This window comes from Podarcis raffonei, chromosome 3 (assembly GCF_027172205.1).
Source record: "Podarcis raffonei isolate rPodRaf1 chromosome 3, rPodRaf1.pri, whole genome shotgun sequence".
NCBI classification, from domain to species: Eukaryota; Metazoa; Chordata; class Lepidosauria; order Squamata; family Lacertidae; genus Podarcis; species Podarcis raffonei.
This window is the reverse complement of record NC_070604.1, coordinates 72,642,569-72,657,461: the sequence shown is the minus strand read 5'-3', so window position 1 is coordinate 72,657,461 and position 14,893 is coordinate 72,642,569. Positions and strand designations below refer to the sequence as shown.

The 14,893-nt window shown below is 42.3% G+C and overlaps 1 protein-coding gene across 2 annotated transcripts in view; it reads right to left on the bottom strand.

Moving 5' to 3' along the window:
* Positions 1–13,534, bottom strand: part of PACRG (parkin coregulated) — a 223,056-nt gene extending 209,522 nt beyond the window's left edge. Inside the window, exon 1 of one of the 2 annotated variants that reach the window (XM_053382350.1) lies at positions 13,134–13,534. In XM_053382350.1, the coding sequence (XP_053238325.1) occupies positions 13,134–13,271 (138 nt within the window). In that variant the 5' untranslated portion in view covers positions 13,272–13,534. The remainder of the gene's footprint in view (positions 1–13,133) is intronic. The other variant, XM_053382349.1, reaches the window with a different exon arrangement.
* Positions 13,535–14,893: the final 1,359 nt, after the last annotated feature.

Genomic DNA, 14,893 nt, shown 5'->3' with positions numbered 1-14,893 from the left:
TTCATGCGATTGCTAGCAGGTGCTTTATCTCTGCACCTGCCAAACACCAGTAAGGAAGGGGCAAAGGCATGCCTTCCTAACAATTTTTCACTGTCAAAGAAGATAGGATTCCTATACTGCCTGTGCAATTATCTTCTCTTCTCTAATACAGTAATTCATGTTAGAATGAAAGCAAGTTGGTTGGTACAGATGCCCATAGAGAGAGAGATAGTAAAATCAGCAAGTGGCCACTGAAAGGGAAACATTTCTAGGGTTCGGCAGAGGTAAGTCTCCCAATTTCTAACCATGGTTAAAGAACTGAAAGCTGCTCCTAGAATTGTGTAATCTTCCTCTACCCCAACTCCCAACTCGAACATTTATCACATTATGTCTCCTCACCTATACAATGGCTAAGGCTAAGCAGCACTCAACATTAAGCAGTGATCTGAAAATAGTTTTGAACCGTGTTTCAAATCCCTGATTAACAGCAATCTCCAACTAGCATAAACCATATTTAAGATTGCTGCCGACATAAGTTTCAATCAAAGAATGGTGGAAAGACAGCAATGTCTAAGATGATAGCTGCTCTCCAGAGGGCCTGAAAGAGGAATGTTTGCAAATGTTACATGAGTCTAGATCTTCAAGGACACCAGGCAGAAGTGAGCTGCTAGTCTCACTGACCTTTCTAGAATCAGGCTGCACAATATTCAATTGAAGAAAATTGGAGAGGCAGTTTTTCGAGGCAATTGTGGGTAATCGCCACAAGGGAGCACAAAATCCTGTACTGTGTGTGTTTACTCAGGCCATCAAAGAAGAAACCCTTTTCTCCGTACAAGAATTTAATACCAGAAAGATACCTTGAGGACAACATTTATCGTAAGGTAATAACTGAGAAAATTAGAAGCACTTGACTTCTGCCATGTAGCTCCAGGGACATTATGATTAATACATAATCTCTATAGCCTGTTGTTCAATTATTTTTTAATTCATTTGTTACCGAGGCCCTATTACTTAAGAAAGCAAGCCAAATCTGTCATAAAATTTGAGACAAAATAATGAACTCTCTCATTAGTATTTGTAATATAAGTCTCCAGTTTATGAAGCACTGTAACACTCTGTAAAATTTCAATGACTTAAACAAAAATATGTCATTCCATTTCTGCATCTGCCTATAGATATAGAATTCATTTTAAATGATAGTACTGAAAGAAATATGTAAATACTGAAAATTATTTGGACTTTGTATTATTGGTGAAGGATTCAATAAAGGACAAGGTGGTTGGACAGTGTTCTCTAAGCTACCAACATGAGTTTGATCAAACTGTAGGAGGCAATGGAAGATAGGAGTGCCTGGCATGCTCTGGTCCATGGGGTCACAAAGAGTCAGACACGACTAAATGACTAAACAACAAATGGACACATCCAGAGAACATGCCAGGGAATCCTAAGCACAATGTAATAGAAAATCAAGCAAAACATAGAGGAATAAATTTGTAAGTCTAGTATGGTGACATGTTAACAATTCATATGTGTGAATAATCCATAAATTTGGTCTATATATTTATTTTCAGATTCCATTAATCCTTCTTTGTCTTCTTACCTCTGCATAGTGAATGTCCACTCTGACCTAATTTGTCGTCCCCTTCTCCTTGTGTCCTCAATCTTTCCCAACATCAGCGTTTTTTTCCAGGGAGTCTTCTCTTCTCATGAGGTGGCCAAAGTATTGGAGCCTCAGCTTCAGAATCTGTCCTTCCAATGAGCACTCAGGGCTGATTTCCTTCAGAATGGATAGGTTTGATTTCTTGCAGTCCATGGGACTCTCAAGAGTCTCCTCCAGCACTATAATTCAAAAGCATCAATTCTTAGGTGATCAGCCTTCTTTATGGTCCAGCTTTCACTTTCATACATCACTACTGGGAAAACCATAGGTTTAATTATATGGACCTTTGTCGACAGGTTGATGTCTCTACTTTTTAAGATGTTGTCTAGGTTTGTCATTGCTTTTCTCCCAAGAAGCAGGTGCCTTTTAATTTCGTGACTGCTGTCACCATATGCAGTGATCATGGAACCCAAGAAAGTAAAATCTCTCACTGCCTCCCATTTGCCAGGAGGTGATGGGACCAGTGGCCATGATCATAGTTTTTTTGATGTTGAGCTTCAGACCATATTTTGCGCTCTCCTCTTTCACCCTCATTAAAAGGTTCTTTTATTCCTCCTCACTTTCTGCCATCAAGGTTGTGTCATCTGCATATCTGAGGTTGTTGATATTTCTTCCGGCGATCTTAATTCCAGCTTGGGATTCATCCAGCCCAGCCTTTCGCATGATGAATTCTGCATATAAGTTAAATAAGCAGGGAGACAATATACAGCCTTGTCGTATTCCTTTCCCAATTTTGAACCTATCAGTTATTCCATATACAGTTCTAACTGTAGCTTCTTGTCCTACACAGAGATTTCTCAGGAGACAGATGAGGTGATCAGGCACTCCCATTTCTTTAAGAACTCGCCATAGTTTGCTGTGGTCGACACAGACAAATGCTTTTGCGTACTCAATGAAGCAGAAGTAGATGTTTTTCTGTAATTCTCTAGCTTTCTCCATAATCCAGCACATGTTTGCAATTTGGTCTCTGGTTCCTCTGCCCCTTCGAAATCCAGCTTGCACTTTTGGGAGTTCTCCGCCCACATACTGCTTAAGCCTGCCTTGTAGAATTTTAAGCATAACCTTGCTAGCGTGTGAAATGAGTGCAATTGTGCGGTAGTTGGAACATTCTTTGGCACGGCCCTTCTTTGGGATTGGGGTGTAGACTGATCTTCTCCAATCCTCTGGCCACTGCTGAGTTTTCCAAACTTGCTGGCATATTGAGTGTAGCACCTTAACAGCATCATCTTTTAAAATTTTTAATAATTCAGCTGGAATATCATCACTTCCACTGGCCTTGTTATTAGCAGTGCTTTCTAAGGCCCATTTGACTTCACTCTCCAGGGTGTCTGGCTCAAGGTCAGCAACCACACTACCTGGGGTATACGAGACATCCATATCTTTCTGGTATAATTCCTCTGTGTATTCTTGCCACCACTTCTTGATGTCTTCTGCTTCTGTTATGTCCTTTCCACTTTTGTCCTTTATTATGGTAATCTTTGTACAAAATGTTCCTTTCATATCTCCAATTTTCTTGAACAGATCTCTGGTTTGTCCCATTCTGTTGTTTTCCTCTATTTCTTTGCATTGCTCGTTTAAGAAGGCACTCTTGTCTCTCCTTGCCATTTTTTGGAAATCTGCATTCAATTTCCTGTATCTTTCACTATCTCCCTCCCTCCCTTTTGCTTGCCTTCTCTCCCCCGCTATTTGTAAGGCCTCATTGGACAGCCACTTTGCTTTCTTGCATTTCCTTTTCATTGGGATGGTTTTTGTTGCTGCCTCCTGTATAATGTTACAAGCCTCCATCCATCGTTCTGCAGGCACTCTGTCCACAAAATCTAAATCCTCAAACATGTTCCTCACTTCCACTGTGTATTCATAAGGGATTTGATTTAGATTGTGTCTTACTGGCCCAGTGGTTTTTCCTACTTTCTTCAGTTTAAGCTGGAATTTTGCTATAAGAAGCTGATGATCTGAGCCACAGTCAATCCAGGTCTTGTTTTTGCTGACTGTATAGAGCTTCTCCATCTTTGGCTGCAGAGAATATAATCAGTCTGATTTTGATGCTGCCCATCTGGTGATGTCCATGTGTAGAGTCGTCTCTTGTGTTGTTGGAAAAGTGTGTTTGTAATGACCAGCTTGTACTCTTGACAGAACCCTATTAGCCTTTGCCCTGCTTCATTTTGAACTACCAGGCCAAACTTGCCAGTTGTTCTTTTTATCTCTTAACTCCCTACTTTAGCATTCCAATCCCCCATAATGAGAGGAACAGCCTTCTTTGGTGTTATTTCCAGAAGGTGTTGTAAGTCTTCATAGAATTCGTCAATTTCAGTTTCTTCAGCACCGGTAGTTGGTGCATAAACTTGGATTATTGTAAGGTTAAAAGGTCTGCATCCATAACTAATCCTAAAGCAGCTACACCTGCCCTTGGGATCACCACATGCAGAAAGGTACTGGATATTTAGCCAGCTTCTTAAAGCAGAGCTTTTCGAACTTTTTATGTTGGTGACACACTTTTTAGACATGCATCATTTTGTGGCACTGTAATTCAGTTTCACTAGCAAACCGGAGGTTAAACCAATCCCTTCCCAGCCCCAGGGAAGAAGCTCAACAATTTTGGGGGTTTCTTTTAAAAAGTTCAAAAAATTTCAGGGTGTCCTTGTTTTTTACTTTTTGAAATATAGCAACCTTACCTAAAGCCTACTTAAAGCCTTCATTGAAAAGAATGAAATAGCACTACAGATGTGAGAAAAGCTTCTCATTCTGGGATAAGATACTCAAAGGACTGTGACTGAATTCAATAGAGTTGCAGGAATCAGGCCAGATATAACACTAACAAAGGCAAAGATTACTCAATAACAATTCACTTTTCATTTAAAATTATTCCCATTTAAAATAATCTGTTTTGATCACTGTTAGAAACTGGATGCCCAGGTACTGTTTCAAGTATATATGGCACCTTATCCACTCTATTGAATAAGACATGAAATACCACAGAACACCTGGGTGGAAAACTCACAAAAGAAAGTAACACTTATATTTTATTTTCGTTTACTTCCATTTCCACACACCCCCAACAACATGTTAGCCAAGTACTAAAATTATTTTAAGATTCTGCACTTTTCATAGCTTATTTTCTTTATAATAATTGTTGGCATCTCTCTGTTTCAGAAGACAATGGAGAAGTGCACCTTTGGATGAAGTCAAACTGTTAGAAAGTTGCAGCACCTGCTGCCACTGTAGAGACCAGTGTAGAGGAAGAGACATGCTTTGTTGCAGCTGGGGCAGATGAAGGCATTCGGTTATGCTGCTGCAGATATACCAGAGTGTTTCTTCTCCCTTCACTCCTCCCAGCAGTCATTTCTCCTCTGGTCACTGCTATGGATACACATCTTGACTGCCTGACTCCAGGCACTGCAGTCATCTGCATGGGATTCCCACATAGAACGGTTGATGTCGCCAGCCTTCATGTCCCGTTTGCAGACATCTTTGCAACACAGAGTTGGTCTGCCCACAGTCCTAGTCCCTGAAGCCAGCTCCTCACAGAGCATGTCCTTGGGATCCCCCCATCTTCCATGATGTGGGCTTGACCAAGCCAGTGTAGCTGTTGCCGAGACAGGAGTGTGAACATGTTGGGAATGTGGGCTTGTGAGAGTGTTACCGGTATCAGCAGTGAGTTTAATTCTCTGACACAGCTTTAGCCACTAGTCATTGGCAAATTAACTAGCAATCCATTGGCACTCCACTGGGCGTCACTCCTTGCCTTTTCACAGGGTGCACACTTGTAGTTCACAAGAGCCTCACACTTTGCAGCAATAACAAGCTCCATGTCCTTTATGCCAGCCTCAAACCAGTTGGGGATCTGTTGCTCTCTTTTGCCAAAGTAGGACATAGCTGTGTTGTGGATTGCCTCTTTGATGTTGTCCTACCTTGCTTCAACACCTATCTCTGAAGCGGTTCAATACAGCATGTTCGACAAAACCAGAGCAGCATTCACAAATTTGAAGTATGGATGTTCTGGCGGTGTTGATTCAAGGCCACACTTTATGCGTTGTACTATGGGCCCTCTTTGGCTGGAGATGGATCTTGCTCGCCACCAGGGAGTTATCCATGTCTCAGTCGGCACTGCGGTAGCTCTGTGTGACACAAGCACAGTTCAGTGCTGATAGCCTGGTGACAATCAAGTCCAACTGGTGTCGGTGACAGCAAAGTTAAACTTATCTACAAACCAGTTTATCACACTATGCTTACTAAGTCCCACATATCAATACTTCACTATTTGAGAAAATATTAATCTTCCTTGACAAAAGTAATCTAGAATCTGGTTGATAAATTGTGGCCTTTGTCCTGTTTTATTTTATTTTGCAAAATTTGGTTTACTCTGTAGAATGAATCTTAAATAACTATATAAAATCTTACCTGCATTTTAGCTGCCTTAGTGAAGCAATTTTATAGCATGGATCATTTGCTAATAGTTTTAAGCAGTCATACCTTGGGGGAGGACAGTATACCAGCAAACTTGAAATTTTCTTCTACTACAAAATACCATCTTAGTCTGAACTTTCACTCCTTCATCATCTAACATCTAATTATTTCAGTCTTGGAAAGTCACCAAAAAGGCTGAGGGAATGCCATCTTCAGCACCACATAATTTCATTGCTGACATTCTGAATTCTTCACAGTAGGGCTTGAGACATGGTTCCCCTTACTAGAGCTGGCACCGAGAAAAAGGGCTTATTTTGTTAGACCAATGCTAGCATTTAATGCCAAAGACCATGATGTATGCTAACTTCCATCATTTCTTCCTCAGACATCTGACAGAAAGCCAAACCAATTCCAGTGAGAATATTCATTCATTTCAGGCTACTCTGAGAACTGAGGTGGACAAATATGCCTCGAGAGTATGCAACAGTAGGGTTCCACAAATTCAATTATACCCTTCAGTTATGCACTTAAGCTACTGTGTAGCACTATGATATACAATGGACTTCCAAACTAATTCTGTGCCACTAATATTACACTGTACATGCTACATATGAACAACACTGCTGCCAAACTCCAAGCGTCTCTATTTCCCAGGGACATCTCTGATTTAGAGAAGCCATCCAGGTTTCTGATCTGATCCCAGAATGTTCCACTTTTCCTTAGGATATCCCTATTTTCACTGGAGAAATGTTGGAGGGTATGGAGTTATTTGACCCACAAGCCATCTGAAGGCATTCCTGTACAGTGGACGCTAGAGTTGCGAATGTGATCCGTGTGGGATGCACATTCGCAACCCGCAGCGTTCGCAACCCGCAGCGGCGCATCTGTGCACATGCACGTTGTGATTCGGTGCTTCTGCACATGCGCAAAGTGTGATTTAGCGCTTCTGCACATTCACGAACCCCGAAACCCGGAAGTAACCTGTTCCGGTACTTCCGGGTTTCAGCGGGCCTGTAACCTGAAAAAACGCAACCTGAAGCATCTGTAACCCGAGGTATGACTGTATAGGAAAGGTTTTTAATGTTCAATGTTTTATTATGTTTTTCTATATGTTGGAAGCTGCCTAGAGTGGCTGGGGCAACCCAGTATGGGGTGTAAATAGTAAAATTATCATTACAGAATGGGACATCCCTATTTCAATCAGAGAAATGTTGGAGAAATGTTCATTGCCCAAATAGAATTGTGCTACACCTCAGCTCTTAGACTGGGCTTTTAGTAAAAAAAAAAATGTATGTGTAGCAACCCATTGCTGTGTAAGTAATCTAGCTGATCGAGGCCCAGAATAGTTCTTTTCGACATCTGTATTATGGCCCACACCAACTGAAGCATTGAATGAACACTGAAATGTCAAAGTTAATTTACTAAAGAACCGAGGAGGAGAAATGAAGGAGATCTTGATTGTGTGTGTTAAGGCATATAGCTCACCCAACCCCAGATATGACTACCTACAAGTTACACAATTCATACAGCTTACGTGTTATTGCTGATACCCAGAAATTTCTGTACCTTAAAAATCTTCTGCAGCAATAAATTTTTGCATTTATCACTTTAAACACACTTCCATTTTATCTAGGATGTGTTCACTACTAGAACTATCAAATAGTAATACTTCTACCACAAACACTAGCCTCTGAAAGCTACAGAGCTTCATTGATTGTACAAATAGGCTATTTTTTGGGGGGGGAGGTCAAACTATTATTTATGACACTTGGTCTTGCAGTCTCACTTAAAATTGTTTTAAAAGCCTCTCTCTTTTCCTCCCCACACTAAGCAAAACAACAACAACAATCCGTAATATTTCAGATATCAGTTTAGTTGGTGAAATAACATGTTGGAAAGGCTTTTAGCTAAAGTAAAGCCTGACAATCTGGCAATTTGTTCCACTTTTATAAATAAGAACTCTGGCCTTTTGACTCAAAAAGGAAAACATCATTATATATGGTTCAGCTTGGCCTCATTTTCTACACATTTGTTCAAAAAACTTTACACATAATTGCCGTGGTCAAAGAGGGCAAGCCTTGCTCCTGTACTTCTTCATATTTGATAATTCACAGTGACCAATCTTGGCAGTCGTTTTTTCAAAGCATAAACTGAGGGGCCAACATTGAGTACACGGCATGTCTTGCCCCCTAGTCTTGCTGGTGTCAAGATGTAAGTGCACAGCCAGTCAAGGCTGGTCCATTAGGACCAATGGAACACTGCTCCATCGAACTCAGCCTGCCCTCAGTCAGCGCCCACCTGCCTGTCTACTTACTTGCAATCAGCTCAGGATGGGGGGGGACGGGGACGGACGACGATGACTACCTATCAGCTCCCTCCTTCTTAGTCTTAATGTTGTCCTTGTAGAACTCAGCAGGGAGGAGGGTGGGGACAAAAGAGCAACTAGTTGGCTCTACCCGTCATTGGCTCTAGCATCACCTACCACAGCTGGTCTCACTGCATCCTGCCCTACCAGCTCCAATGAGCACCAGCCACCACTGCTGTCAGCAGGTCCTTGATCTGTATGGAGAGGAAGGAGTTCAGCTAGCACACCATCGCTTTGCTGAATCTCCTTCCCTACCTGCTCAGCAGGAGTCTTACTCTGCTGCACATCAAACCGGGGAGGAGGGTAGTGAGAACTGAGGATGAACAAGTTAACCTTTAAATGTGCATTTTAAAGTTGTAGGTACTAAATTTTTTATGGCAAAAACTTGGATTGGATGTTTTATCTACTGCATGGGCATTGGAAAAACCAACTACTTACACACACATGCTTCACCCTTCAGAAATGTTTGCTATCGCATTTTAAAACTTATCACTCCAGCATGAGGGCTAAAAATATATTGTTAAGCTACAACTTGATATTCCCTGAATTTTTACTGTTAATCCTAATTCTTGCCAAGCTTGGAGTGGTAGAAGCACAAGTGGACCCATACAAGGGATACAGCCTCTAATCTCCCCAGCTGCTCAGACCTGTGATATGGTCTCTTTAGAGGGTGTGGAAGGTCAACTTTGGCTTCAGCTCACAGTGCCTCCATGCCACAGCCCAAATAGTTGTAGATGTGGTCTGGTCAGAACTGGCTCAGCTTGGTGGCGGCTGGCTACCTGATACCCTCCCTCCATTGTTGTATAAAGAGCAGAGGTAGCCAAGGGAAAGGGAGGCAGAGAGTGGCTAATAGTCTACATGAACGACGTCAGTCCACAGTGGAAGAATGTGGACCACTGGGGCACCATCTGTTGCAGAAGGACCATCTTTCATCCCAGTGTTGAAACTAGCAAAACAACTAGCGGCAAGGACTGCAAATTCCAGGAAAAGGACACCCATTGAGAGTCAGAAACTGAGAAGGGAGAAATAATGTATTGTGGAAGCTTTAAGCACCAAACTGGTTTGCTTTATGTAAAGTCAGTTGAAACTGTTACATAATTAAAAGACAGGTGTCTGCAATGAACTGGGCTTCTTGACTGAGGAAAAACATACATCCTCTATGTTATGTGGTGAAAGATTTGACTGAAGGACTTCTTTTCTATGAAGGAGCAGTATCTCACAAAGGGGTATACCACTTGACCTGCTCTATTTTTTCATAACTGATCTAGCAGGTTTTCCTGTAATTTAATGTGTTACCTGTATCTGAGGTAACCTAAAGCTTCTTACCAAGCACGCAAGGGCTCTTTTCTGTAATGCAAGGCACCTGCAAGTGGTATCTTTAAGGCTCTTAGCAAGTTGTTCACCTGCTATCTCCTTGCTGGTGGCAATTGACAGAATTTAGTAAAATCAGTACATTTCTGCTTTGTGTTTATGAATGTGCATGTCCACACACTGAAATAAGATTACAATATTAAAACTATGCCCATTTTTGAAACTGGAATTCTGACACCTACATCACTATAGGAGAGATATTTGATTCTTTGTTGTCTTCTGATTTCTTACAACTACTTGGCATCAATGTATCCATTTAAAAGGCCAGAAACTATGTACTGTACTGTGTTCATTGCTTAGACCAAAATAGTTAGCAGATGCAGGGTTTAAGTAGGCAATTTAAGCAGCATCCCTTCAGCATAGTGAGCACCTAAATGAGAAAATACTTTCTGTTTGACATGTATTTTATCTATTAAAAAATGCAGTTATTAGTGAACGGTAAATTATTAAGCAAAAAAAATGTAACCATCCTCTCAAACATAAAAACTTACAGCAAACTACATGCATCAATGTTAAATTTGTCCAAGGATTCTACTATTACTAGAAGAAACTATTAATTGTCTCACAACATTTAGCCTCTACAGTATTTTTCTCAAGGAATATACAGCAGGTTTTTTTTCTAATGCAAAGAACACTATTGGTTACTGAACAATATCTTTCGTTTTCTGGCATTACAGTCAATCTCAAGTTATTATAATAATTATATAATTCATTACACTCATAGTACACATTAAAACATTATGAAGTCACACTGCTGGCAGAGGAGCAAGGTGGGCGAATGTATTATTACAACAATGGGGTAAGAGGTGCTATCGCCTATAATAACTTGCTGTCCCAGAGCTGTTAAAAAACAGGCAGTGCAGGCTTGGGGAATCTCAGTATTTGGAAACTATTATAAGATTCCTTCAAGGCCCCTTTCAATTCTGCAAACTTCCCTCCAAGGACTTGGTTTTTGAAATATTTCCAGCTCTGCTCTGAAGCTTCTCTTTGGCTAAGGCATCAAATCATCAACCCATTTGTAACAGGAGTCCTATTAAAGTCAAAGAGACTGCTATAAAATTGATAGATGGCAAACTGATACTTATAGCTGCAAATCACATACTTCAAAATAGTCTCATTGACTTCAGTGATACTACTTCTGAGGAAGTGGCTGAAGGGGTGCAACCTACACATAACTCTGCACACAGCAGCCTTTACTCAATAATGTCCTGCCATCAAGAGCATTGTCCTATGCTTTTGCTTATTATGCCATGCCTTGAGCAGCTACAGTGTTTCTCTTCCAAATAGAGTAGGCATGAAAATTAGTTTTGCACCTCACACAGAGTGTCTCAACCAGAGGCCCTTGATTTTTATATGAAATACACATACATGAATCCTCATATATATTTGCAATACAGGGGCAGGATCCTATTCAAAGAAGTGACTCATACAGGGTAAGGTGTGGTGGGTGGGGTTTGCTGGAGATGAGAGATGAACAAAGATGACAGGACAGTCTGTTTCTGGATTGCACACAACACTGCAAACCTGCACAGATTTATCTGGGGGAAAGTCCCACTGAATTTAGTAGGGCTTGTTTCATATAGATCGTCAGGTCGGCGGTTCGAATCCCCGCGGCGGGGTGCGCTCCCGTTGCTCGGTCCCAGCGCCTGCCAACCTAGCAGTTCGAAAGCACCCCCGGGTGCAAGTAGATAAATAGGGACCGCTTACTAGCGGAAAGGTAAACGGCGTTTCCGTGTGCTGCGCTGGCTCACCAGATGCAGCTTGTCACGCTGGCCACGTGACCCGGAAGTGTCTTCGGACACCGCTGGCCCCCGGCCTCTTAAGTGAGATGGGCGCACAACCCTAGAGTCGGACACGACTGGCCCGTACGGGCAGGGGTACCTTTACCTTTACCTTTGTTTCATATAGAAACGTCCTATAAGTGGTACAGAAAATATTATTTTTATTTTTAAAGATTTTTATCCCACCCTTCTTCCCAAAGGAGCCCAGGTTAACAGAAGAAATGGTGATGTACTGCACATGGGCTAGAGAGCGAGTCTCAGTGAAATAGTAGGACTTACTTTTGAGAAAAGAGTAGGCTCAACCAATAATTTAGCCAATCCTATGCAAGTCTACTCAGAAGTAAATATTATGCAATGGAATTTACGCCTAGGTAAATGTTACAAGCTTGCAGCCTAAGGCCTGTAAACACACTACAGTGTAAGCCCCATTGACCATAGTATAGTGGGACTTCTTTCTGAGTAAACTTGCATAGGCTTGCACAGTAATTATCTACACTTTGTTCAAAATATTAGAATGTTTGAATGATCACTTCTACTTCAATGAATCTTCCTAAATGGAAGCAGTAGTTTGCCAAACTTTGTGGAAGTGTAGTTTAAGCCTAAAAATTTGATAATCCTAAAAGCAACCTGAATAGCAATCCTTGTGAAAAACAGAATTCTGTGGGCTCAATCAGAGATTTGAAAACAATGTTTGTGGTAACACACAGGGGAAGTACCGATTTACAAGTTTTGTCCTGATATCTACAGGTCTATAAGGTGGCATACAAATTTAATAAATAATAATAATATAAGTTAAACAAGGCCCACAGCTCCAGCCTGTATAAAAATAAGCAGTGAGATTTTAAAATATAAATGATTCTAATTAAAACCAAAGAAAGAAAAGCGGCTTTGGCCATAGATCTAAATTATTATAGCTGTTGCAGGTGAGGTGATTTCCCAAATGTTTGCCGTCACCTGACTTTATAGCAACAGTTGAAACAGTATGGTGTGGTGGGATATATTATGATGAGAGGAGATTGTGTATATATACAGGGCCAGATTTAGGTTTGATGAGGCCCTAAGCTAATGAAGGTAATGCGGCCCTTTATAAGTCCAGCTGTCCTTTGTCAACAACAAATTGTCACTGTTTTTTTGTGTTGAATATATGATATATGGTAATTTATGGACCTAATAGGTATCTAAAGCCATTTGCCACTGTTGCTGTATGTATGTAGGTTTTATTTTATTTGTTTTTTATCTTCTATTTTGGAAATGTACATCGAGTGCTTTTTTCCTTTAAATTTTTTGGGGCCCCCCAAGAGAGTGGGCCCCTAAGCTATAGCTTGTTTAGCTTGTACGTAATCCTGCATACACACACACACATACAGTGCAGACTGCTTAAAGTGTGGCTTAAATGGCATTGCCCACCGTAGTGGGTGAAGTTCCTTTGGAGGAAGGTGTGCGCAAATGATGCCCAGGCTGGCCCTTCCCCACCTCTCGCGAACGAGTTTGCAGCCCCTTCGTTCCCAGTGTGGCTCCAGAGGGGGGAACCAAACGAACCGACAGCCAGCTGCAACTGGCTGGTCACACATACCACGGTGTTTTTCATCATGGCTTTGACGGTGAATCCATCGCTGACCTGCTTCTTGCTTCTTCTGGCATGCCTCAGCGGCTCCTGCAGTTGTGGGGGTCTGTCTTTCTGGGGGCTGGAGCCCTCTTTCTCCGCCACCATCACCTCAGGCGGCTGCTTGGGAAATTAAAGAACTTGAGGACGGAAATTCACAAAAACAAAAACCCCGATAACGACCTTTTTTTTTTTTAAGCACTCCTCCCCTTCCTAAATTCCGTCCCCCTGCATCAGCTCTTCCTCAGCCCCCGCGCAGGCTTCTGTGCAGATTCGGGATGAAGGAAGGGGGAGGGGGGAAAGATTGGCCTGTTTCTAACACCAACTCGCTTCTAGGGACTCCGTTGCTAGGCGACGCGTCAACAACGAGCATGTGCAGCTCGAGAACGCTGCCCGTGCCGGGAGCCTCGACACCACCGCGAAGCTGGGCTCGATGCGCACGCGCGGTAGCAGCGGCTGAAGTCCTTCGCCTTCTTGTCTTGCCCTCAGTTGAGGCGAGGTTTTTCTTGCCTCCGGCTGAGAACCTACGAGTGACTCGAACCCGGAAGGACCTGAAAGGCGTGCAAAGGTCTGCCGGGAGGCGAAGCGGGCCCGGCACCGCTCCTGCGGAACTGAGGCAGGTTAAAGAGGACAAAGTATCCGGCGAGAACAGAGCATGCTCGATAATTCATATTAAGGTCGCTGCGCCGTCCTCACCTGCCGTTGAACGCCCCAACGTTTATGCCAGTTGAAGAAGATAGGGAAAATTAGGTTGTCCTATTATAATGAGAGATCGTGTCTGCTCCTGGTCTCGGAGAGGGAAGGTTAATAGGATTGTGCTCTGGGAAGTACCGTAGAAAGGAAAAAATAAAGACAGAGATACCACCTCTCATGGAAATAGAACCACACAGAGCTGGAGAGTTGGGAGCATAGCTGTCAACGTTTCCCTTTTTTTAAGGGAAATTCCCTTATTCCGAATAGGATTCCTCGCAAGAAAAGGGAAAAGTTGACAGCTGTGGTTGGGAAAGAACTGATGGTCATCTAGTCCAACCCCCTACAATACAGGAATCTCAACTTGCGATCCTCTATCCACTTTGAAACTAGAGTGGACCCCCCTTAGCTTTGCAAATGTGCTAGAAGTTTATTGCAATGTGCTAGCAGTTTTATTGCTGCACCACTAGGAGGGTGTCTCTCCATCATCCCCGCCCCGCCTCCACTATTACCTCTTGTGAATTATTTTTCTTTTCCTTTATTTCCAAAACATTGTTTCATATAGAATTGCTGATAATACAGACAGTGCAGAAGTGTTCTGCTGAAATAAACAGCACTCGTTTCCAAGGACCTTAACTGGTCACTCTCCACTCCCACAAAAGCAACTCATGGGACAGAATATATATTATCTATTGCTGACTTCTGTCTATCTTGGGAGACAAGTGCACCTTCAGGGGTGAAGTCAACAGAAGACTGTTGGAGAGTTACAGTGTCTGCTGTGGCTGTAGAGACTGATATGGGAGAGACATGTTTTGTTGCAACTGAAAAGTTGAAGGCTTCCGGTTGTGTTGATACAGATGCATCACAGCATTTCTTCTCTCTGTGCTTCTCCCAGATATCATTCCTTCTCTGATCACTGCTGCAGATAAACCACTTGACTGCCTGTTGCCCGGCACTGTGATTGTCTGCAAGCATGGTGGGATTGATGTTGCCAGCATTCATGTCTCATTTGCAGACATCTTTGTAAGAGTTGATTCACC